The sequence below is a fragment of the Heptranchias perlo genome, chromosome 39 (genome assembly GCF_035084215.1).
Source record: "Heptranchias perlo isolate sHepPer1 chromosome 39, sHepPer1.hap1, whole genome shotgun sequence".
NCBI lineage: Eukaryota > Metazoa > Chordata > Chondrichthyes > Hexanchiformes > Hexanchidae > Heptranchias > Heptranchias perlo.
Window position 1 is genome coordinate 6,206,769 of NC_090363.1, and position 25,742 is coordinate 6,232,510.

At 49.5% G+C, this 25,742-nt stretch overlaps 2 protein-coding genes across 2 annotated transcripts in view; one reads left to right on the forward strand and one right to left on the reverse strand.

Moving 5' to 3' along the window:
• Nucleotides 1-2,593: 2,593 nt before the first annotated feature.
• On the reverse strand, nucleotides 2,594-18,512 carry LOC137304983 (polypeptide N-acetylgalactosaminyltransferase 3-like). Its single transcript, XM_067973757.1, has 9 exons — nucleotides 18,077-18,512; nucleotides 14,001-14,173; nucleotides 11,550-11,699; nucleotides 10,146-10,380; nucleotides 8,821-8,938; nucleotides 6,837-7,037; nucleotides 4,697-4,828; nucleotides 3,773-3,865; nucleotides 2,594-2,794 (listed from the first exon to the last, which is right to left on the reverse strand). Exons 1-9 carry the CDS (start codon nucleotides 18,508-18,510, stop codon nucleotides 2,594-2,596), a joined length of 1,737 nt encoding a protein of 578 aa, XP_067829858.1. The 5' UTR covers nucleotides 18,511-18,512.
• Nucleotides 18,513-22,552: 4,040 nt separating this feature from the next.
• Nucleotides 22,553-25,742, forward strand: part of ddx39b (DEAD (Asp-Glu-Ala-Asp) box polypeptide 39B) — a 45,512-nt gene continuing 42,322 nt past the window's right edge. Inside the window, exon 1 of the mRNA XM_067973979.1 lies at nucleotides 22,553-22,655. The gene's annotated coding sequence lies outside the window, so the exon portion shown is untranslated. The remainder of the gene's footprint in view (nucleotides 22,656-25,742) is intronic.

The window sequence follows — 25,742 nt, forward strand, 5'->3', positions numbered from 1 at the left end:
TTGAGATTTTCAATTGATCCCCCCAGCCTCAGCAGCTTTTTGGGGGAGAGAGTTCCAGATTTCCCACTCCCCTTTGTGTGAAGAAACGCTTCCTGACATCACCCCTGAATGGCCTAGCTCTAATTTTAATATTACGCCCCCTTGTTCTGGACTCCCCCACCAGAGGAAATAGTTTCTCTCTATCTTTAATCTTTTAATCGTCTTAAACACTTCAATTAGATCATCCCATAACCTTCTACATTCAAGGGAATACAAGCCTAGTTTATACAACCTGTTCTCATAATTTAACCCTTTTAGCCCCGGTACCATTCTGGTGAATCTGTGCCGCACCCCCTTCCAAGGCCAGTATATCCTTCCGGAGGTGCGGTGCCCAGAACCGAATGCAGTGCTCCAAATGGGGTCTAACCAGACCTCTGTTCCCCCGTCAATCACACTTGGTGACTGAGATTGATTTAAGCACATAATTTGTATGTAACTACCCTCCACTCGCTGCAATTTTGCCAGAGAAATAATCCTGCTTTTATCGGGAGACGGTGCTGCAGTTTCGGTCATGAGTTCTATTTGCTGTAGTTCGTAGAGACCCTTCTTAAAATAGATTCAGTAGTCTGCTGTAATGCGCTGTTTATGTTCGCTGAGTAAATAGACTGTTTGCTGTGAGTGCTGCCACAAGTCCTGCCCCCGCCTTCAACTCATTGGCTGACACCGCGGCGTCAATAGACACTCTGCGCTCTCACTCCTGATGGCTTTATGGGTCAAATGTTCTGTGTGTGTACTGAGCCATTCATAACAAAAGTACCCGAGCTCAATCCTTGAACTGTGCAGGGTTTTTTGATCTCAGCTTGGGGAGGGGGGGGGCTAACAATAAGGCAGGCTACAATTTTCCTCAGGTCCTGGTCTACGGATTGGGCCCAACGACTTTCCGATCGGGTGCCTTTATCCAATTGGTGCGAGGCCTCTAAAAATTCCCCCTGATGGGTCTCAATTTAAACATTGATGTGATGTTCTCTTTAACTTTCTTTTCTTATTTTATTTGGTCTCCTTGCGACATGTATCAGTTCCAGAGCAGAAAAGATTGCTTTCAACCCACTGTACCACCCAGTCCCAGAGGGGGAAAGGACAGAGGCTGACCCACTGTACCACCCAGTCCCAGAGGGGGAAAGGACAGTATCTGACCCACTGCACCACCCAGTCCCAGAGGGGGAAAGGACAGTGTCTGACCCACTGTACCACCCAGTCCCAGAGGGGGAAAGGACAGTGTCTGACCCACTGCACCACCCAGTCCCTGAGGGGGAAAGGACAGTGTCTGACCCACTGTACCACCCAGTCCCAGAGGGGGAAAGGTCAGTGTCTGACCCACTGTACCACCCAGTCCCAGAGGGGGAAAGGACAGTGTCTGACCCACTGTACCACCCAGTCCCAGAGGGGGAAAGGACAGTGTCTGACCCACTGTACCACCCAGTCCCAGAGGGGGAAAGGACAGTGTCTGACCCACTGTACCACCCAGTCCCAGAGGGGGAAAGGACAGTGTCTGACCCACTGTACCACCCAGTCCCAGAGGGGGAAAGGACAGTGTCTGACCCACTGTACCACCCAGTCCCAGAGGGGGAAAGGACAGTGTCTGACCCACTGTACCACCCAGTCCCAGAGGGGGGAAAGGACAGTGTCTGACCCACTGCACCACCCAGTCCCAGAGGGGGAAAGGACAGTGTCTGACCCACTGTACCACCCAGTCCCAGAGGGGGAAAGGACAGTGTCTGACCCACTGTACCACCCAGTCCCAGAGGGGGGAAAGGACAGTGTCTGACCCACTGCACCACCCAGTCCCAGAGGGGGAAAGGACAGTGTCTGACCCACTGTACCACCCAGTCCCAGAGGGGGAAAGGACAGTGTCTGACCCACTGCACCACCCAGTCCCAGAGGGGGAAAGGACAGTGTCTGACCCACTGTACCACCCAGTCCCAGAGGGGGAAAGGACAGTGTCTGACCCACTGTACCACCCAGTCCCAGAGGGGGAAAGGACAGTGTCTGACCCACTGCACCACCCAGTCCCAGAGGGGGAAAGGACAGTGTCTGACCCACTGCACCACCCAGTCCCAGAGGGGGAAAGGACAGTGTCTGACCCACTGTACCACCCAGTCCCAGAGGGGGAAAGGACAGTGTCTGACCCACTGTACCACCCAGTCCCAGAGGGGGGAAAGGACAGTGTCTGACCCACTGTACCACCCAGTCCAAAAGTCCTGTTTGGTCTTCCTCCATCACTAGGTAAAATAGTTTCTCCTGAATTCCCTATTGGATTTTTTAGCGACTATTCATAATCTTAAAGACCTCTATCAGGTCACCCCTCAGCCTTCTCTTTTCTAGAGAAAAGAGCCCCAGCCTGTTCAGCCTTTCCTGATAAGGATATCCTCTCAGTTCTGGTATCATCCTTGTGAATCTTTTTTGCACCCTCTCCAATGCCTTTTTATAATATGGAGACCAGAACTGCGCACAGCACTCCAAGTGTGGTCCAACCAAGGTTTAACATAACTTCTCTGCTTTTCAATTCTATCCCCCTAGAAACGAACCCCAGTGTTTGGTTTGCCCTTTTTTTTTTTTAAATGGCCTGCGGCCGCTGCCCGCCTGCCAGAAAGCGCCCACTTACCGGTTTGATCTCGAACCTCTGCACCGCAGGCATGTTGCCGGCCCATCCGTAGGTCTCACATTTGACCAGCACCACGGTCACAATCCCGGCCTGCAGGCAAAGGCGGTGGCGCGCCTTGCTGAGGATCTCACCACGGGACGTGTGCTCAAAATACTGCGGGGCGAGAGACAGAGAGGAAACATGACCGGGGTGAGAATTGGTCTCGGTTTTCTGTTGTGTTCTTATCGAGCTGAGGAGGGGGGGAAGCCTACTTTTTTTTTTTATTAGCCCAATAAAGGTCGCCACTGGCTGTCACTCACCGGGCAAAAGAGGAGGCACCACCGATAGAATAATCTAAACCTGTGGTCCAGTCAAACTAAGAGAAAGTTATAATGCTAAATCTTAATACCGTTATCCATGTTATTGGACACTCAGGGGTAGAAATTCCTCTCGGGCAGAAGTGCAAGAGGGGTTTTGATAAGAGTAGACAGGGAGAAACTTTCCACTGGCGGGAGGGTCGGTAACCAGAGGACACAGGTTTGAGGTAGTTGGCAAAAAAGCCAGGGGGGAGACGAGGAGAATTTTTATTTACGCAGCGAGTTGTGATGATCGGGAATGCGCTGCCTGAAAGGGCGGTGGAAGCAGATTCAATCGTAACTTTCAAAAGGGGAATTGGATAAATACTTAAAAAGCAAAACATTTGCAGGGCTATGCTGAAAGAGCAGGGGGGAGTGGGACTGACTGGAAAGCTCTTTCAAAGAGGTGTAACAGGCATGATGGGCCGAATGGCCTCCTTCCGAGCTGTGAGATTCTATGGGATCGAGTTGATCGCCTGTTATATTCCCTGCCCAATAGTCTGTTCCATTGAGTTCAATGGTCCGATGGGGAGGGGTCTGGCATTTCAGGGCGGAACGGGCCTGGCTGGCTGTATTTTCGCCCTCCTTAAGCCAGAGACGCTGAGGGTGATTCTAGTGACCCTGCCACTGCCCTGACTGTGGCCAATGCAGACTAGGGACTGAATCTGGCACCTTCTGGTCTGTGCGGTTCAGAGCCGGTTATAGCAGACACTGCGCGCGGCCACCGTGCCATTGGGCAAGTTTTCCAGCTTTCCTTCATTGTTATTTTCTGGGCTACTCCCTCTCACTCGTTTACCTGACGCTCCTCAAGTCTGTGGCAGGGATACATTAACGCAGACCCTCCGGCCAGTCCAATGCTCAGGCAGAGCCGGGTCCCTCTGTTCACCAGCTGATAAAGTAATACACATGAAAGTGTTACAGACATGTTCAGGGAAGAGCCAGTGCATCCGCCCTGGTGTAAAATCACATTGCAGAAACAGATCTGCAGTTGAACGGTCCTGAGAATGCTGCTGAAACCCTCATCCGTGCCTCTGACACCTCCAGACTTGACTATTCCAATGCTCTCCTCGCCCGGCCTCCCATCTTCCACCCTCCGTAAACTTGAGCTCATCCAAAACCCTGCCGCCCGTATCCCAACTCGCTCCGAGTCCCGTTCACCCATCACCCCCTGCGCTCGCTGACCTACATTGGCTCCAGGTCCGGCAACGCCTCGATTTTAACATTTTCAACCTTGTGTTCAAATCCCTCCGTGGCCCTCGCCCGTCCCTTTCTCCTGTAACCTCCTCCAGCCCTACAACCATCCGAGAGATCTCTGCGCTCCTCCAGCTCTGCCCTCTTGCACATCCCCGATTTCAATCGCTCCACCGTTGGCGGCCGAGCCTTCAGCTTCCTAGATCCTAAGCTCTGGAATTCCCTTCCTAAACCTCTCCGCCTCTCTCTCCTCCTTTAACTCGCTCCTTAAAACCTACCTCTTTGACCAAGCTTTTGGTCACCTGTCCTAATATCTCCTAATGTGGCTCGGTGTCACATTTTTGCCTGGTTACGCTACTGAGAAGCGCCTTGGGGACGTTTCTACTACGTTAAAGGGCGCTACGTAAACACAAGTTGTCATCGTTGCTTTATGCTAACAGAGGGTGCTCCCTCAATAGAAGTCTCATGAGTTTCCTACACTTCACTCTGAACAAATTGTCAATTCATAAAGAAAGTGCGGCCAACTCACTGCTCTGTACATGGTCGGGTGAAAGTCTGGTATGTACAGCTCTGGGTAGATGTTTTTGAGGTACCAGGTGAAATTCTTACACTGTAACCTTTCTCTAATCTGCTTCCTCTCAGAAATGTCACCGAACATACCCTGAAACCAAAAAAAAAAGAGAGACCATGACCATCTGCTTTAATTCCCCGCACCCCTCCCCTCGGCATTCCCTCCTCTCCTGAAGGTGCTGACTCTTTCCTGCAATCACAGTCCAGGGATCGGATTCAGATCGACTACGGTGAGAATCACAGAAAGGTCACAGCACGGAAGGAGGCCATTTGGCCCATCGAGTCCGTGCCGGCTCTACGCAAGAGATCTGCTGGTTTGTTGTCAACAGGGCGGTGTTTATAGCTGCATTCGTTGTAGAAGATTAACAGGGAGCTGAGAGCTAAGAGCTCAACTAAATAGGTTCGGGAGGACCAGCGGGGATGAGATTTACAAGCTCAAGTTATATAAAGGCCAGATTCTAGGTTAGATGTCAGGAGGTGGTTCCTTTCCCAGGGATTACTTGACCTCTGGAACAGGCTGCCGGCTCATGCGGAGGAAGCCAATTCGCTGAATTCCTTCAAGCGAGAGCTGGACCTGTTTCTGACCGGGGCGGGGATCACCTCATACAGGGGGTGGGTGCCTTGTAATGTTAATCGGGGCCAGGGTGGTCTCCTGAAGTAGTTTCGATCGCCTATTTGGCCTGGGTTTGTATCTGGTTTTTCACCTCTCCCAGGAGATCACGTGGTTTTGGGGTAGGGCGGGGGGTATATATATTGTGATGCACAAGGTATCACGATTGTGTGGGACAGGCTGCATGGACCAGAGGGTCTTTTCCTCTCCGTCATTGCTCATATATACGATCAACGGGACACTCACCTAGAATTACATAGAATTACACAGAATCTACAGAACAGAAACAGGCCATTCAGCCCAACTGGTCTATGCCGGTGTTTATGCTCCATATGAGCCTCCTCCAACCCCTCTTCATCTCATCCTATCAGTATATCCTTCTATTCCTTTCTCCCTCATGTATTTATCTAGCTTTCCCTTAAATGCATCTCTGCTATTCGCCTCAACTACTCCTTGTGGTAGTGAGTTCCACATTCTAACCAATGTCTGGGTAAAGAAGATTCTCTTGAATTCTTTATTGGATTTATTGGTTGCTATCTTATATTTATGGCCCCTAGTTCTGGTCTCCCCCGCAAGTGGAAACATCTTCTCTACATCTGCCCTATCGAACCCTTTCATAATTTTAAAGGCCTCGATCAGGTCACCCCTCAGCCTTCTCTTTTCTAGAGAAAAGAGCCCCGGCCTGTTCAATCTTTCCTGGTAGTTACAAACTCTCAGTTCTGGCATCATCCGTGTTAATCTTTTTTGCACCTTCTCCAGTGCCTCTATACGAGAGGTTATTTCCCCTGGCTGGAGGATCTAGAAGTAGGGGGTCATCGTCGCAGGATGAGGGGTCCGCCGTTTTGGACCGAGATGAGGAAAAATTTCTTCACTCAGAGGGTTGTGAATCTTTGGAATTCTCTACCCCAGAGGGCTGTGGATGCTGAGTCATCGAGTATATTCAAGATGTGGAGATGCTGGTGATGGACTGGGGTTGACAATTGTAAACAATTTTACAACACCAAGTTATAGTCCAGCAATTTTATTTTAAATTCACAAGCTTTCGGAGGCTGAGGAAGGAGGAAGCCTCCGAAAGCTTGTGAATTTAAAATAAAATTGCTGGACTATAACTGAGTATATTCAAGACTGAGACCGATAGATTTTTAGACTCTAGGGGAATCAAGGGATATGGGGATCGGGCGGGAAAGTGGAGTGGAGGTAGAAAATCAGCCATGATCTTATTGAATGGCGGAGCAGGCTCGAGGGGCCGTATGGCCTACTCCTGCTCCTATTTCTTATGTTCACTTTATAATATGGAGACCAGAACTGTGCACAGTACTCCAAGTGTGGTCTAACCAAGGTTCGATAGAAGTTTAACAAAACATCTCTGCTTTTCAATTCTATCCCTTTAGAAATGAACCCCGGAGCAGTTTTTTTCCCCTCCCCTCATTACTGATATAGCTGAGGTGGGTCCCCGTATCATCCTGAATTTTTTTTTGGCGCGCCTCACCTTCTGCGCGATCTCTGCCGCTTCCTGGATCCGCCTGTAAAAGATGTCCTTGTACCCGTCCATCCACACCTCGGCCAGTCGCACCAGGTTACGATACACGACTCGCGGCCCATCTGGGAAGGTGTGCGGGGTATCGCTGCGGAACACGTGCCCCACCACCGAGCAGGGCACGATCTCAAGCTGCCCTCCGCACTGCCAGACCTGCGGGCGGCAACCATCGGTCAGTCACGGGGTGCAGTGCGGGTGAGCGCATAGCGATTAAAAAAAAAACAACAATTTTCCGACTTTCTCCCCCCCTCACGCCCTGATTCAGAAAAGAAAGAACCTGCATTTATACAGCGCCTTTCACAACCTCAGGACGTCCCAAGGCGCTTTACAGCCAATGAAGAACTTTCTTTGAAGTGTCGTCACAGTTGTAATGCAGGAAACGCAGCAGCCAATTTGCGCACAGGAAGATCCCACAAACAGCACTGTGATAAATGTGACCAGATAATCTGTTTTAGTGACGTTGGTTGAAGGATAAATATTGGCCAGGACACCATAGAGAACTCCTCTGCTCTTCTTCGAAATAGTGGCCATGGGATCTTTTACATCCACCTGAGAGGGCAGACGGGGCCTCGGTTTAACATCTCATCCGGACGAGGGCACCTCTGACAGTGCAGCACTCCCTCAGTACTGCACTGGGAGTGTCGGCCTAGATTATGTGCTCAAGCCTCTGGAGTGGGGTGAACCCACTTCCATTACCCTTCAGTTGGGGAGAGGACTAACTCTCTTCCTTCTCAGGCTCCTAATCTTTTAGAAGCAATGCTTGTACTTTTATTTTGTCCCGTTAGATGCGTCAACCCAATATCGGCATTCTGCGTGCAGCATTGCTCAACTGTTTAAGAGTGCAGCTGAGTGGCACTGCCTGGAGAGCGGAGAGTGAAACATCCTTTCCTGTGAACCGTCAGCTCAGTTAAGGACAAACTAGGGGTCTTAAATATAAGATCGTCACTAATAAATCCAATAAGGAATTCAGGAGAAACTTCTTCACCTAGAGAGTGGTGAGAATGTGGAACTCGCTACCACATGGAGCAGTTGAGGCGAATAGAACAGATGCCTTTAAGGGGAAGCTAGATAAATACATGAGGGAGAAAGGAATAGAAGGATATGCTGATAGGGTGAGATGAAGGGAGGAGCATACACCGGCATAGACCAGTTGGGCCGAATGGCCTGTAGTGCTGTAACTTCTACATAATTCTGTGTAAAAATTAGTAGCCCATTAGTAATTCCATTATCTGTTCCTATGGTAGATTGTGCAGGTTAAAGATGCTATAGACTGAGGTGACTACCTTTGAACAATGTGGACACTCCCACTAGAGTGACCACAGTGACCAAACTGGATTGACCACTATAAACGGTGGCAACAGCAGAGTATCAATTGGGGTCTTGTTGTTGACGAAAGTCGACCTTCCAATAACAACCTGCATTTATATAGCGCCTTGAACGTAGTAAAACGTCCCCACGGCACTTCGGAGGAGCGATTATCAAACAAAATTTGACACCGAGCCACATAAGGAGATATTAGGACAGGCGACCAAAAGCTTGGTCAAAGAGGTAGGTTTTAAGGAGCGTCTTAAAGGATGAGAGAGAGAGAGGTAGGGAGACGGAGAGGTTTAGGGAGGGAATTCCAGTGCTTAGGACCCAGTCAGCTGAAGGCACGGCCGCCAATGGTGGAGCGATGAAAATCGGGGATGCGCCAGAGGCCAGAATTGGAGGAGCGCAGAGATCTCAGAGGGTTGCAGGGCTGGTGGAGCTTACAGAGAAAAGGAGGGATCTGAGTCAATATCGGTCAGCGAGAGCAGGGTCCCTCTAATTATCTGATCACTACAGTGATCAGTATAGCGAGATTCTACAGTGTCTGCAGTCCACGGGTCTAAGTTATGTACTCACTGCAAGATCACCCAGTGGTTTTATTTGTGATATTTATAGGCGCTTATGTTACCCGGAAGGACAGCTCTAAGTTCTCTCCACCCCATATCTCCATCTGGGTATCGTAGGTCCCAATATATTCAAAGTAGGCCTTGGAGACAGCAAAAAGTCCTCCAGCGATCGTTGGAGTCCTGAAAAAAAAATTAAAATGCTGTGTTAGCCGATTGGGGAAACCTCAATTGTAGTCAACTTATTTTCTTCTATATTTTTCCAATTCCTTTCTCCCCTTCGGGTAACTTTTCACATTCTCAGAACACCCCTAACTGCTTTCCAGCCATTGAAGTACTTTTTGAAGTGTAGTCACTGTTGTTATGGAGGCAAACGCGGCAGCCAATTTGCGCACAGCAAGATCCCACAAACAGGAACGAGATGAATGACCAGATAATCTGTTTTTGGTGGTGTTTGACTGAGGGATGAAAGTTAGCAAGGACACCGGGGAGAACTCATTACAATTTTGCATGAAAGTGCCATGGGATTCTTTTATGTCCACCTGAACAGGCAGGCGGGGTCTCATCCGAACGACAAGCACCTCCTTCAGTGCTGCACTGATGCGTTAGCCTAGTTCAGGTGCTGGAGTCCTGCAGCGAGGCTTGAACCCGTGACCTCTGGTTCGGAGGTGAGCGTGCTACCAACTGAGCCAAACTGACACAGGGACATGAAAATTCTTAGAGGGCTTGAGAGGGTAGATGCTGAGAGGTTGTTTCCCCTGGCTGGGGAGTCTAGAACTAGGGGTCATAGTCTCAAGATAAGAGGTTGGCCGTTTAGGACCAATTGAGGAAAAATTTCTTCACTCAGAGGGTTTTGAATCTTTGGAATTCTCTACCCCAGAGGGCTGTGGATGCTCTGTCATTGAGTATATTCAAGACTGAGATCGATAGATTTTTGGACACTGAGGGAATCAAGCGATATGGGGATAGGACAGGAAAGTGGAGGTTTTTTTCATTCATTCATGGGTTGTGGGCGTCGCTGGCGAGGCCGGCATTTATCGTCCATCCCTAATTGCCCCTTGAGAAGGTGGTGGTGAGCCGCCTTCTTGAACCGCTGCAGTCCGTGTGGTGAAGGTTCTCCCACACGGGTAGTTGAGGTAGAAGATCAGCCATGATCTTATTGCATGGCGGAGCAGGCTCAAAAGGCCATATGGCCTACTCCTATATTAAAAAATATTTACAAAAAAAGTTTTACATTTTTTTTTATTTTAAAAAATATTTAAATTTTTTTCCAGCACGGGCTCGAGGGGCTGAATGGCCTCCTTTTTGTGCTTTAACCATTCTATGGTTCTATTTCTTATGTAAAATAAGACAATCATTATCAGAGAGTTTGACAAGCTCACAAACTGACCTGAACGGGAAGGTTTCGTCTTTCCTTGCTTCGCTCTCGTAAGTGGGCAATGCCTCCCATCCAAAGGACAGCGACCAGTCGAAGCTACCACGTGAGTGGTTGCGGTCGTACGGAGAGGGTTTTTCCACCTCGAAGGTGTGCAGGTCGATGGACATGATCTGTGGGCTCACCACCACCCTCTCCAGTTTCACTATCCTGTCCAGCAGGGGCTCCAACCAGCCCTCAAAACATTCACCTGGTGGAATCCACAGTCAGTGCGTCTGTTATGGAACAATCAGGGCAGGCTGCAACCCTGCAACCGTCTGCACGCAGCACACACCCAAATATCTCCAAAGGTCCTGACGCGAAGCATCTCGATTTCACCCCCTCCCCTATTTCCGTCCTTACTCTCCTGAAGGTGCTGGGTTAGAATTCCTACTGCTGCTGGCAGCCTTCCTGTGCCTCGCTCTCCCGTGCCTCGCTCTCCCGTGCCTCGCTCTCCCGTGCCTCGCTCTCCCGTGCCTCGCTCTCCCATACATCCGCCCTCCAGTACATCCTCCCTTCCGCTCATTGCCCTTCCGTTCATTGCCTTCCAGTACATCACCCTCCAGTACATCACCTTCCCATGCCTCGCCCTCCCTCACCTTGCCCTCCCGTGCCTCGCCCGAATAACTACCCTCCTCCCAGCGTGAGCGCAGATAGACAGCGCTGCTAAGGGCATCACAGCCAATCCTGATCCTGACCTCAAAACACGCGCACTTTAAGAGAATTGGCAAAAAGAACCAGAGGGGAGATGAAGAGAATTTTTTGTTTCATGCAGCGAGTTGTTACGATCTGGAATGCGCTGCCTGAAAGGGCGGCGGAGGCAGATTCAATAGTAACTTTCAAAAGGGAATTGGATAAATACTTGAAGGGGAAAAAAATCTGCAGGGCTATGGGGAAAGAGCAGGGGAGTGGAACTAATTGGACAGCTCTTTCAAAGAGCCGGCACAGGCACGACGGGCCGAACGGCCTCCTTCTGTGCTGTGTGGTTCTATGGTTTTCCAGGGCGGGTGTCTGGACGCCGATCAGGAGTGGGAATCCCGACCGGCTGGACCGTCTCAACAACCCAGGCGCACTGAGACCAGATGAGATTCCTCCACATCTGCCCTGGGTGAGATCAGCTGACCCAGTCAGAGCAGCAGATGTTATGGTATCGACTTTTCTCGTGGCAGCGTTGGAGGGGGTTGTAGCATCCCTGTCTCAGCTGAGATCAGCTAACTCAGGACACACTGGAGCCTGGGCCTTGTCCGCTCGGCTCGGCTATGCGCCGACTTAAAGCTTTCCGAAATGTCGGGGGGGGGGGGGCCGGTAATAAATGGTTGCCGCGAGCTTAAACGTTACCGTTGCGTCAATGGGGCGATAGAACGGGCAGCGCTAACTTACAGTGTGAGTCGAGGAAGGCCAGGACCTCTCCTGTTGCCGCGGAGCTCCCCAGCAACCTGGCAGACACTAACCCTTTCCTCTCCAGCCGTCTGATCACCTTTACCATGGCGAGACTCTCGACGTAACCGTCCAGCCGCTCCTTCAAATAGTCTGCAAGCAAGAACGCGGTCGGCGTTACGGTCGCCAAATCCGGTTGGACGCATCCCTGGAGGTTTCGTCACATGACCTCCTGCGTCCAATCGCGCCCCCGGCCCCACACGCCGGAACCGGCCAATCACCGCGCCCATCCTGGCGGGGAACCGCCTTTCCCCGCTTACCGGGAAGCGAACGGATTCTTCGTCACCCGACTGGAGGACTCCCAGTCGAGCAGCCTTTTCCCACCCCATCTGTGAGGCTTTGTCCGAGAGCGTTAGAAAAAAAAGATAGAACTTACATTTATATAAAGCGCCTTTCACAACCTCAGGACGTCCCAAAGCGCTTTACAGCCAATGAAGTACTTTCAAAGTGTAGTCGCCATTGTAATGTAGGAAACGCAGCAGCCAATTTGCACACAGTAAGATCCCACGAACAGCAATGTGATAAATGACCAGATAATCTGGTTTTTAGTGATGTCGGTTAAGGGATAAATATTGGCCCAGGACACCGGGGTGGGGGGGGGCGGAGAGCTCCCCTACTTGAAATAGTGGCCGTGGGATCTTTTACATCCACCTGAGAGGGGCAGACGGAGCCTCGGTTTAATGTCTCATCCAAGAGATGGCACCTCCGACAGTGCAGCACTCCCTCAGTACTGCACTGGGAGTGTCAGCCTGGATTTTGTGCTCCGGTCTCTGGAGGTGGGGGGGGGGGGCGGGGGCTTGAACCCACAACCGACTGACTCAGAGGCGGGAGAGAGTGCCAACCACTGAATCACAGTTTCCCTATCCAACAAGAGTCGCTGGACAGTGATCAGGACTGGGGACTCTGGCTGAAATTTTGTTGTCTCCTCTCTAACCCGGGTAAAGTTGTAGCCAATCTCAATGGTGCCAATCCACATGAGGCCAGAGGGGAGATTTTCCTGGTTCAGCGCAATGGATCACCTGAATAACGGAAAATCAGGTGCGCACAACTATAAAGGAGCCCACCCAATTTTCCGAAATTTGCTCCGGCAATCCGGTGTGTCCGGTCACAGGCCCAGGAAAATCTCCCAAGGGAACTCAGCACGGACTCAGGTGGAATCTACGGATAATGAAGGATAGGATTCTGGTCGATCCAGCCTGTCCCACACATTTGCGATGCCTTCCGGATCACGGTATATGGACTCCGCACCCCACCCGAAAGCCACGCGGTCTCCCGGGAGATGCGGAAAAAACAAATTAAAAAAACCCCCAGGCCAATTTGAGAAAAAAATAAATCTGGGAAATTCCTCTCCAACCACCCTTAGATAATTGAAAGTAGTCCAGGAGATCACTCTGGCCGTGATTAACGTCAAGCAGAACCTACTTCTTAGAATCATAGAATCTTACAGCACAGAAGGAGGCCATTCGGCCCATCTTTTTTGCACGAGGTGATCTCCGCCCCCCCCCCCCCCCCCAGTCAGAAACAGGTCCGGCTCTCGCTTGAAGGAATTCAGCGAATCAGCGTTCACCGCACGAGCGGGCAGCCTGTTCCAGATGCCCACTATTCTCTGGGAAAAGAATCACCTCCTGACATCTTACCTAGATCTGGCCCTATACAAAATTAAAACTATGCCCCGTGGTCCTGCCTAACCATAAACCTTCCTGGTCTGCGTCTCAGGTTGTCACACCTGCTGGTGCATTTACCCACTTGAGACATCCATACTGTTGTTACCTCCAGATTCGACTATTCCAATGCTCTCCTGGGCAGCCTCCCTCCTTCCACCCTCCATAAACTTCAGCTCATCCAAAACTCTGCTGCCCGTATCCTAACTCGCACCAAGTCCCGTTCACCCATCACCCCCTGTGCTCGCTGACCTATATTGCACCCCACCGCCCCGGTCTGGCAACACCTCGAATTTAAAACCGTTGTTTTCAAATCCCTCCATGGCCTCGCCCCCTCCCTATCTTTGTAACCTCCTCCAGCCCTACAACCCTCCGAGATCTCTGCGCTCCTCCAATTCTGGCCTCTTGCACATCCCTGATTTCCGTCGCTCCACCATTGGCGGCCGTGCCTTCAGCTGCCTGGGCCCTAAGCTCTGGAATTCCCTCCCTAAACCTCTCCGCTTCTCTCTCTTCCTTTGAGGCGCTCCTTAAAACCTACCTCTTTGACCAAGCTTTTGGTCACCTGACCTAACATCTCATGTGGCTCGGTGTCAAATTTTGTTTGCTAATCGCTCCTGTGAGACGCCTTGGGGCGTTTTTACTACGTTAAAGGCGCTATATAAATGCTAGTTCTTGTTGTATCATGGGACAGCTTCGGTCTTAAAGTCTTAACTAAAGACCCTTAGCACCTGACCTTCTGTACTCGCGTCGTCCACAAGAATGACCTCTCTCAGGGCGAGGGCGGGGACCGTGTACAGAACGCTATGCACGGTGCGCAGCAGGGTCGACCAGGCCTCGTTGTGGAACGCGATGATCACGCTGGTAGTCGGCAGGGGCGGGCAACGCTTAAACATCTGGCGGACACACCTGAGTGCAGGGTTGGGGGGGGGGAAAGAAACATAACCAGATAGAAGTAAAAATAAAAAGCTCGCAGTCTGATCGACGGTGAGTCTCTCACCTCTCTCCGTCTCCGCCAATCGCTCGGTTATCTTTTCTCAATCTTATCGGTGCCACTGAGATCGTTCCACCTCTGAACTTTCCTCGCGTGCTCAGCCTAAGCTTTCAGTGGAGGTTCAGTGAGGATGGTGTTAGCGTTGCAGAGTCGGGCACTTTGCAGGAACCAGTGCAGGGATCAAGCACTCCAAAGGCCAGGTACAGCCAGGGTCCAGATGCAGAGTGAAGCGCCTTTGCATTGAACAGGAGTTCGCCCCTCGAGCTAGTTCCGCCATTCAATGAGATCATGGCTGATCTGTACCTCAAACTCCATTTGCCCGTCTTTGACCCTTGATACCCTTTACCTAACAAAAATCTATCGACCTCAGTCTTGAAAGCTCCAATTGCCCCCCGCCCCCCAGTATCCACAGCCTTTTGGGGGAGTGAATTCCAGATTTCCACTACCCTTTGTGTGAAGAAGTGCTTCCTGATTTCACTCCTGAATGGCCGAACTCTAATTTTTAAGGTTTTCTTTTATCATTTTAAAAACCTGGATCAGATCACCCCTCAATCTTCTAAACTCAAGGGAATACAAGCCAAGTCTGTGCAACCTGGCCTCGTAATTTAACCCTTTAAGTCCTGGTATCATTCGAGGGAATCTGCGCTGCGCCCCCTCCGAGGCCAATATATCCTTCCTGATGTGCGATATCCAGAGCTGAACGCAGTGCTCCAGATGGGGTTTGACCAAGACTCTACAGTAGCTGAAGCATCACTTGCTCCTCTTTGTATTCCAGCCCCCCTTGAGATAAAGACCGCTCTTCCTCCTCTCTGCACTCTCACAGTATTGAGATCAAGGGGGTGATTTTAAACCCCCAAGAACGGGTGGGTTGGGGGCGGGTGGGAGTTGAAAATAGTTGTTTTTTTGGGGTCGCAGCTGCAAAATTTTCGGACTTTGCATTCCCGGTGGGAAGCCTGTACTTTTACGCGCTCAAGTTAAACCCGGAAATAAAAAACCGGGTTGCGGTCGCGACCCAAAAAAACAACTATTTTCAACTCCCACCCGCCCGTTCTTGGGGTTAAAATCACCCCCCAAGTCTCGTTGCACTGTCTCCTACTCTAACTCATTCTTTCCCAGTACCTCGGAAGTGCAAAACTCTACATTTCCCTCAGCCGCAGCTTGTCATTCCCTCAATACTACTTCCTGATTCATCTCATCTCTTTCCCTATCCTTCTCAGTGACTCGTTAAGTTTTTTTACGGCCTTTCATCCTGGTTTCTCAATTAAGAAAAGGGTACAGAATACAAAGGGTGGGGATGGAAGTGAATGATACCGGGGCTAGAAGGGTTAAATTATGAGGACAGGTTGCATAGACTGGGCTTGTATTCCTTTGAATGTAGAAGATTAAAGGGGTGATCTAATTGAGGTATTTAAGGGTAGATAGAGAGAAACTATTTCCTCTGGTGGGAGAGTACAGAACAAAGGGGGGCATAACCTTAAAATTAGAGCCCGGCCGTTCAGGGGTGATGTCAGGAAGCGTTTCTTCGCACAAAGGGTAGTGGAAATCTGGAACTCTCTCCCCCAAAAAGCTGTTGAGGCTGGGGGGTCAATTGAAAATGTCAAAACCGAGATTGATAGATTTTTGTTAGGCGAGGGTATTATGGGTTACGGAACCATGACGAGTAGATGGAGTGAAGATTCAGATCAGCATTGATCTAACTGAATGGCGGAACAGGCCCGAGGGGCTGAGTGGCCTCCTCCTGTTCCTATGTTCCAAACTGGAATGTAGGCTTTGGTCTGAACCGATAACAGGGAGAAGCGAAAGGTAAACAACGGCGGGAGGCAGTTTGTTAAATAAACCACTAAAGTCCTTTCCAACACGTAAGACAAGGAGTTCAAAGGTGCCACGGTGGGCAAGAGAGGAGGGGGGGGTGGTTAAGCCTTGGGGGGTAATTTTAACTTAACTCGCTGGGCGGGAATCCCACAGGGTCGGGTGGAACGCTGGTTTTACATCCTGCTCGATATTACTCCCCGATGAGAGTAAAATCGGGGCGGGCTTTAAAACCAGCGATCCCATCAGTCTCCCAACAGTCGTGTTAGGTTCAAATCGACCCCTCGGAGTCACAGTGAAAGTTACTGAATGTCGCAGCGTCTTATCAAACCAGCCTTTTACCCCCCGGGGGGGGGGGCTTGGGTTCAAATCCAGTGCGGATCGACTCTTCGTTGAGGTTTTTGTGTTTGTCACGGAGAGGGATGTTAGCAATGCAGAGTGAAGAAGCCGGTATCCAGGATCAAACAATCCCAGGCCAGGTACGGCTAGCCTAGATGCAGAGTAAAGCTCCCTTCCTTTCTGCGTCAACAATCCTGGGCTCAAAAGAGATCCCCCCCTTCCACAGCAGGGTGACTTTTCCATTTTCCCACCGGAGCCATCCGGTGACTTGTCTGAGTGAGACTGCCAATTTAGGCCCTCGAGGTGACTGCCCAGACTCATGGGATTAAAAGAAGTCTCCTCTATACCCTGGCTGTGAACGTCCCATGTGATATGAGTTTGCACAATCTTATCCCCAGTGGCAGTCGGGTTAACCTACGGTGCTAAACGGCCAATAATTTGGCACTAACTTGGCAATCTCATTCAGAGACGGCGCAGTATCAGGTGGTGTGAATATGGAAACGTCACACTGGTGCCCAAGGAGTGTTTTTGGTGGGGGTGAGGGGTGTTAGACAGTATCTTTATTTGAGCAGTGTAGAGGGAATCTTACTCTGCATCGAACCCATGCTCCACGGAGGGCTAGATACTGACAAGCAGTGCCCAAGTTATGAACTGAAAGAAAGAAAGACTTGCACTTATATAGCATCTTTCACAACCTCATGACGTCCCAAAGCGCTTTACAGCCAATGAAGTACTTTTTTCTGAAGTGTAGTCACTGTTGTAATGTAGGAAACGCATCAGCCAATTTGCGCAAAGCAAGATCCCACAAACAGCAATGTGATAATGAGCAGATAATCTGTTTTTTTTTTAGCGATGTTGGTTGAGGGATAAATATTGTCCAGGGACACCAGGGAGAACTCCCCTGCTCTTCTTCGAAATAGTGCCATGGGCAGATGGGGCCTCGGTTTAGCGTCTCATCTGAAAGACGGCACCTCCGACAGGGCAGCACTCCCTCGGTGCTGCACGGGGAGCGTCAGCCCAGGTTGTGTATTCAAGTCTCTGGACTGGGACTTGAACCCAAATCCTTCTGACTCAGAGGCGAGAGTGGCTACCAACTGGCAGTAATATCCTTTATCTTGATGAGCACAAAATTTCAGAACGTGAAATAGCCAGGTGGAAATCAGCCATGGAGTGATGTGCTCAAATTTAAAATTCTCATCAAATTCGCGTTTTCCAATCCCTCCATGGTCTTGGCCCGCTCCCTATCTCTGTAACTTCCTCCAACGTGCCGAGATCTCTGCACTCCCCCAATTCTGGCCTCTGGCTGATTTTCATTGCCCCACTGTTGGCGGCCGTACCTTCAGCTGTCTAGGCCCTAAGCTCTGCAATTCCCTCCCTAAACCTCTCCCCGACCCTCTCTCCTCCTTTAAGACGCTCCTTAAAACCAACTCTTTGACCACCTGTCTTAACATCTCCTTATGTGGCTCGGTGTCAAATTTTGTCTGATAATCGCTCCTGTGAAGCGCCTTGGGGACGTTTCACTACATCAAAGGCGCTGTATAAATGCAAGTTGTTGTTGTTACACGCTAAGCCGCCACATGACCTACGCCCATCTTCGATTAGGATTGCCCAGCCACCAAAACATTTCCTTCTCCTCCCCTCCCCTCCCCAATCCTATCCCGGACCCTCACTCTGGAGCTCTGGTGTCGGGTCCCAGATCGCGGTGTAACGAGATCCTGTCGCTGGCGAAGGCATTGAAACGATGCTTCTGGAAGCCAGCAGACCTCTCGGTCGCCTCCTCGAAGCTGAGGTTGTCGAGCACCAACGCCTTGCCCGAGGCTCCAGGCGCGGCCGGGTCCCCGAGGCCTCGCGCCGCGGCCGGCCCCAGCTCCACGCCGGAGTAGTAGCCGGGCGGGCAGCGCCGGTCGACGGCGGACGGCTTCCTGAGGGGAGCCGTGGGGGGAAACAGCGGCGCCCTGGACACGTAATCCGTCTCGGGCTCTTTCTCCGACCGCGCCACGTCGGCTGCGTTGAACAGGCGATGCGCCAGGAGCAGGGCGAGGACAAAGGCGGGCAAGGCCATCGCGAGCTTCCGAAGGGATAGTATTTTTCCCAGCAAGACCATTCTTTCCTGTGTGACAATAATAGGAAAACAAGATTAGTGTCAGAATTAAAACACATTGTGTGAGGTGTATTTTTTGCAGTCTCCAGTCTTGACCAAAACTGAGCAAGCTCTTGCGTTTATATACCACCTTTTCCAACTTCAGGACATCCCAAAAAGCTTTAAAGCCATTGAAGTGGTTTTGAAGTGTAGTCACTGTTCTAATTCTCCTCCCTATCTCTGTGACCTCCTCCAGCCCTACCACCCTCCGAGATCTCTGCGCTCCTCCAATTCTGGCCTCTTGCACATCCCCGACTTTCATCGCTCCACCATTGGCGGCCGTGCCTTCAGCTGCCTGGGCCCTAAGCTCTGGAATTCCCTCCCTAAACCTCTCCACCTCTCTCTCCTCCTTTAAGACGCTCCTTAAAACCTACCCCTTTGACCGAGCTTTTGGTCACCTGTCCTAATATCTCCTTAAGTGGCTCGGTGTCAAATTTTGTTTGACTATCGCTCCTGTGAAGCACCGTAGGACGTTTTACAGCGTTAAAGGCGCTATATAAATGCAAGTTGGTGTTGTAATGTAGGGAACTTGCTACAGTTATGCTGACAATCTGATCTCATTGTCACTCTTTTAGTCCTTCAGTGGAACAAAGGCAGGTAAATGGAGTTGAGGTGCAGAATAGACATGATCTAATTGAATGGCGGAACAATCTTGAGGGGCTGAGTGGCCTCCTCCTGTGCCTATAAATTTGGATGGCGGAGCCTGAATTTCCTATACGTGCCTCTGGTGGGCGAGGCTTCCCGTTGGCAGCACAGACGTGCAAAATGACTTCCCCTCCCTGCACGTGAACACAGCCAACTTTGACCATTATCTTCTTAAATTTTCTTACATTTAGAATTAAGCAAACTATAACAATGCACTGAGCTCATAAGAAGCACACGAATAATGTTACAAAATAGAACACTGTGCAAAAAAGAAAATCTTAGGTTATTTTGAACGTTCAATGTGCTTTGCATTGTATAATAATGTCACTGATATTAGCCATTTACCCTGATTCTCAGGTTTGTCGACTGATGCAGGAGTGAGCTTTTCCCTTATCCCAGTGACACTGAAAAATAGCCAGGGGTAATAGGAGGAGAAAATCTCTGCTTTATAGCTATTTTCTAAATTCAAAAGTACTCCATCGGCTGTAAAGCACTTTCGGACATCCTGAGGCTGTGAAAGGCACTGTATAAATGCAAGTCTTTCTTTGAATAGCTCGTTCACACTTCAAAGCACTACAGTCCCAGCCTGCTGCGGTATCATCGAATGCTGAATCTAGCTTTACAGAAATATTACGTTAAAACAAAAATCCAGATCAGGCAACATTCACGGTTCAATTAGTTGGATTTCTTTAATTGGGTGAGATAGCCGAAACTGGATCTTACGAGGCGGTGATGAGGGTAATGTTGGCGTTCTGATTCCCGTTTCTCTGTTGAGGTACATGATTTATCGCAATGATTACCCAACAGAGCAACTTCTGCATCTCAGCTAGGCTTGCAGAGGAGGCACAGAATGAAAGTGAAGAAAAGAATTACGAAAGGATTTTGTTTCTGTTTGACATCTCCCAGGAGTGTCTACTCTGCAGGACAGAAGATAACAACATGAAATTCGAGTATAAGGTGGGCGGGGGCAAAAGTTCTGTTTGGGGACTCCCTGACTCTGCAATTGAACGGGTCACACTGCCCTAACTCCAACGCCTGACGCGAAGACAGGGAAAAATCAGAGGAACAGTCATAGCTCTGGCCACCTCTGCGTTACTTGGAGCACGCTTTTTCAGAGCCTTCCCCTCCAGACTCGACTAATTCATTCCTCTCCTGGCCGGCCTCCCATCCTCCATAAACTTCAGCTCATCCAAAACTCTGCCGCCCGTATCCTAGTCCCGCTCACCCATCACTGCCTTACGTTGGCTCTGGATCGCCCAATTACTCAAAATTTTTAATTCTCTTGATTTCTTACAGCACAGAAGGAGGCCATTCGGCCCATCGTGCCTGTGCCGACTCTTTGGAAGAGCTGTCCAATTAGTCCCACACCCCTGTTCTTTCCTCATAACCCTGCAATTTTTTCCTTTTCAAGTATTTATCCAATTCCCTTTTGAAAGTTACTATTGAATCTGCTTCCACCGCCCTTTCAGGCAGTGCATTCCAGATCACAACTTGTGTAAATTTTTTTTTCCTCATCTCCCCCCTGGTTCTTTTACCAATTCTCTTAAATCTGTGTCCTCTGGTTACCGACCCTTCTGCCACTGGAAACAGTTTCTCCTTATTTACTCTCTCAAAACCCTTCATAATTTTGAACACCTCTATTAAATCTCCCCTTAACCTTCTCTGCTCTAAGGAGAACAATCCCTGCTTTTTTAGTCTCTCAACATAATTGAAGTCCCTCATCCCTGGTTCGATGTTAGAGAGGGTGCAGAGGAGATTTACTAAGGCCTTGACATCCTTCCTAAAGTGTGGAGCTCAGAATTGGACACAATGCTCCAGCTGAGGCCTAACCAGTGTTTTATAAAGGTTTAGCATCACTTTCTCACTTTTGTACTCTACACCTCCAGGATCCCTATGTTTTTAATCACAGCCTTATCAACTTGCCCTGCCACCTTCTAAGATTTGTGTATGTGAACCCCCAGGTCTCTCTGTTCCTGCACCCCCTTTAAAATTGTACCATTTCATTTATATTGCCTCTCCTCATTCCTTCCTACCAAAATGCAAAACTTCACACTTCGCTGCATTAAATTTAATCTGCCATGTATCCGCCCATTTCACCAGTCTGCCTATGTCCTCCTGAAGTCTGTTACTATCCTCCTCACTGCTTACTACATTCCCAGGTTTTGCATCATCTGCAAACTTTGAAATTATGCCTCCTATCCCCGTTAAGGTCATCAAAATGAGCTGTGGTCCTAACATCGACCCCTGGGGAGACCACTGTATACTTCCCTCCAGTCTGATAAACGACCGTTCACCACTACTCTCTTAGCCTTGTGTTCAAATCCGTGCTTGGCCTCCCTATCTCTGTAACCTTTTCCAGCTCCAAACACCCCCAACCTCTCCATTCTTTCAACTCTGTCTGCTTGCGCAACCCCTCCCCCTTCCTTTTGAACCACCACTGGCGGCCGTGCCTTCAGCGGCCCAGGTCCCATGTTCTGGAATCCCCTCCACCTCGAGAAACTTCCTAAAAACCAACCGCTTGGCCACCACCTGCTAATCTTGCCGCCTTTGGCTCAGCGTCCATCTTTGTCTGATTACACCTCTGGGACATTTTTCTACGTTGAAGGCACTATACAAAGGCAAGTTGTGCCTGAACGACCCCATCCGGTCAATTATTCGAAACCTTTATCACCAATTTTGAGTAGGAAAGTTCTCAACGTGTTTTAAATTTACCTTTCACAGGTTTAATGTCCTCTGGTCCTACTTTCCTGGCTTACTTTGAAGTACTATTCTTGGTAATAAAATATATACTTTTCCCCTCACTCCCTCACTGCATTCTTTCTACTCTCATGCCACATTTAAGGAGACAAACATCCCTTTTCAAGACATCCCACAATAGCAAGGGCCTGAAAAGCTTATCCCACTGAACTAGATGCTGTGGAGAACCATCTCTCTGCCTGGCCCACAAGAAACGCATGCGCACTAGCGGCTCCTCCTATCAAAGGAACGCATGCGCACCAGCGGCTCAGCCCTTCATCGGAACGCATGCGCACCAGCGGCTCAGCCCTCCATCGGAACGCAGGCGCAGTAGCGTCGCTCCGTTCCCCTTTTCTCCATCGAGCCCCCAGCGAGAGCTGTCCTACTAGATGCCTTCAACTGCCTAGGGCAACAGGAGATTGAAAATAAAAATCTCCTTGTAGCCACAAAAATACGGCTGACGTCTGAATGATTTTAACATTTAAAAAAATTTGCACCGTTGACCGCCTGCTTGAAAACCCCGGGGGCTGCCTCTCCCTCAAGCACGCCATGAGGCGATCGGCGTCCGATGTAGTCAGGCGCTCGGGCGGCAGCTTTCAGTTTAGGGGGCCTTAGAGGTGGGGGGAGGGGGGAAAGTGTGAGTGGAGTCGGTGAAACCCGAGTGAAGCGAGATTGTTGTATTCTTTTTATTGATTATTTTTTTTAAAAAAAACAAATTGTTCCTTCAGGTAGGTGACGGGGGAAAACAAACTTAAAAAGACTTTTGTAAAATTACTTTTTAGCTGCTGCTGTCGCGCGTTTAAGTGTGATGTAGTCGAATATTCACCTTCCCTGCCGGCGTTTGCTGTCAGTCGTTTCTAGGAGGCTATTTTTGGAGGAGGAGGGGGGACCTCGCGCAGCCCATGGAACGTTCCCCGGGACCTCGCGCAGCCCCGTGGAACGTTCCCCGGGACCTCGCGCAGCCCATGGAACGTTCCCCGGGACCTCGCGCAGCCCCGTGGAACGTTCCCCGGGACCTCGCGCAGCCCCGTGGAACGTTCCCCGGGACCTCGCGCAGCCCCGTGGAACGTTCCCCAGGACCTCGCGCCGCAGCTGCCCCGTGGAGCGTTCCCCGGGACCTCGCGCAGCTGCCGCGTTCCCGGGGACTGTTCCGTTGCACGCAAGCCATCGGATTTATTTTACTTACTTTTGCAATCGTTTTTTTTTCGCATTAGTTTTAAACCGTTATAATTCATTAGTCTGCTTAGCAGTATAATTTTCCTGTTTTTGTATTTACAATTTTATTTGTTTAAAAATATGCATCTGTTGCATTTAATTGATTTAAAAGATGATGGGCTAAATGCATAAAAATATATTTGGGAGTCTTTTGAGCTTTTTCCAATTTTCTTGCATTCCCAGGTCAGGTTAGATGCACTGTAAAGCTGTGTGTGTACCAAACTGGGTTCGATAAGGCAGAAAAGGAAAGCTTATGTCAGACACCTAGAGCTCAATACTACAGAAAGCCTAGAGGTGTATAAAAAGTGCAGGGGTGAAATTAAAAAGGAAATTAGGAAAGTAAAGAGAGGGTATGACAAAATATTGGCAAGGAAAACCCAAAGATGTTTTATAAATACATTAAGAGCAAAAGGATAACTAGGGAAAGAGTAGGGCCTATTAGCAAAAAGGTAACCTGTGTGGAGGTGGAAGATGTTGGTATGGTTCTTAATGAATACTTTGTCTGTCTTCACAGAAGAGGGGGGGACGGTGCAGACATTGTAGTTAAGGAGGAGGAGTGTGAAATATTGGATGGGATGAATTTAGTGAGAGAGGAAGTATTAAGGGGATTAGCATCTAGGGCCGGATGAAATGTATCCCAGGCTGTTAAAAGAAGCAAGGCAGGAAATAGCGGAGGCTCTGACCATCATTTTCCAATCCTCACCGGATACAGGCGTGGTGCCGGAGGATTTGGAGGACTGCTAATGTTGTACCATTGTTTAAAAAGGGAGCACGGGATAGACCGAGTAATTAAAGGCCAGCCAGTCTAATCTCGGGCAAATTATTGGAATCAATTCTGAGGGCAGGATAAACCGTCACTTAGAAAGGCACGGAGTAATCGAGGACAGACACCGTGGATTTGTTCGAAGGTCGCGTCTGACTAACTTGATTGAATTTTTTGAGGTAACAAGGAGGGTGGATGAGGGTAGTGCATTTGATGTAGTCTACATGGATTTTAGCAAGGCTTTTGACAAGGCCCCACGTTGCAGACTGGTCAAAAAAGTACAAGCCCATGGGATCCAAGGGAAAGTGGCAAGTTGGATCCAAAATTGGCTCAGTGGCAGGAAGCCAAGTGTAATGGTCGATGGGTGTTTTTGTGAGGAAGGCTGTTTCCAGTGGGCTTCCGCAGGGCTCAGTACTAGGTCCCTTGCTTTTTGTGATAATGATTTGGACATAAACGTAGGGGGCATGATTAAGAAGTTTGCAAATGATACAAAAATTGGCCGTGTGGTTGATGGTGAGGAAAGCTGTAGACTGCAGGAAGATATCAATGGACTGGTCAGGAGGGCAGAAAAGTGGCAAATGGAATGCAATACGGGTAAATGTGATGCATTTGGGGAGGGCAAACGAGGCAAGGGAGTACACAATAAATGGGAGGGTACTGAGAGGTGTAGAGGAAGTGAGGGACCTTGGAGTGCATGTCTTCAGATCTGCGAAGATAGCAGGACAGGTAGATAAGGTGGTTAAGAAGGCATATGGAATACTTTATTAACCAAGGCATAGAACGTAAGAGCAGGGAGGTTATGCTGGAACTGCATAAAGCACTGGTTAGGCCACAGCTTGAGTATTGCATGCAGTTCGGGTCACCACATTACAGGAAGGATGTAATTGCACTAGAGAGGGTGCAGAGGAGATTTACGAGGATGTGGCCAGGATTGGAGAATTGTAGCTATGAGGAAAGATTGGATAGGCTGTGGTTGTTCTCTTTGGAACAGAGGAGACTGAGGGGTGATTTAATTGAGGTATAAAATTATGAGGTGCCTAGATAGAGTGGATAGGAAGGACCTATTTCCCTTAGCAGAGAGGTCAATAACCAGGGGGCATAGATTTAAACTGATTGGTAGAAGGATTAGAGGGGAGCTGAGAAAAAAAATTTTCACCCAGAGGGTGGTGGAGGCTCTGGAACTCACTGCCTGAAAGGGTGGAGGAGGCAGAAACCCTCAACATATTTTAAAAAGTACCTGGATGTGCACCTGAAGTGCCGTGACTTAATCGGCCACGGACCAAGTGCTGGAAAGTGAGATTAGGCTGGGTGGCTCATTTTCGGCTGACGCGGACACGATGGGCCGAATGGCCACCTCCTGTGCAGTAAATTTTTTATGATTCCATAAAACTTTTCTTTGGGACGTGCCCTGCAAATTGTTTTTTGTTTGCAGAAATAGCTACGGACGGAGTTGAAAAAGACTTAGAAGTCTTAGTATACTTGGTACCCAAAATGTCCAACCTTTGCAGAGCAGCAATCAACAAAACTAGGCTAAACGAGATCAGCCGTGGCTCAGTGGGTAGAACTCTCGCCTCTGAGTCACTGGGTCGTAGGTTCAGGTCCCACTTTACAGACTTGAGCACAAAATCTAGGCCGACACTCCAGTGCAGTACTGAGGGAGCGCTGCACTGTCGGAGGTGCCGTCTTTCGGCTGAGATGTTAAACGGAAGCCCTGTCTGCCCTTGGGTGAATGTAAAAGATCCCATGGCACTATTTTGAAGAAGAGCAGGGGAGTTCTCCCTGGTATCCTGGCCAATATTTATCCCTCGACCAACATCACTAAAAACAGATTATCTGC

Excerpts from the sequence above, each read along its gene's own strand:
- LOC137304983 (XM_067973757.1), bottom strand. The coding sequence starts at position 18,510 with ATGGTCTTGCTGGGAAAAATACTATCCCTTCGGAAGCTCGCGATGGCC. Across the intron at positions 4,829-6,836 it reads CGGCAGAGATCGCGCAGAAG|GGTATGTTCGGTGACATTTC; the intron begins GTGAGGCGCGCC and ends TTTTGGTTTCAG. Across the intron at positions 2,795-3,772 it reads ACAGACTTGAGGAGCGTCAG|TATTTTGAGCACACGTCCCG; the intron begins GTAAACGAGTGA and ends CTCGCCCCGCAG.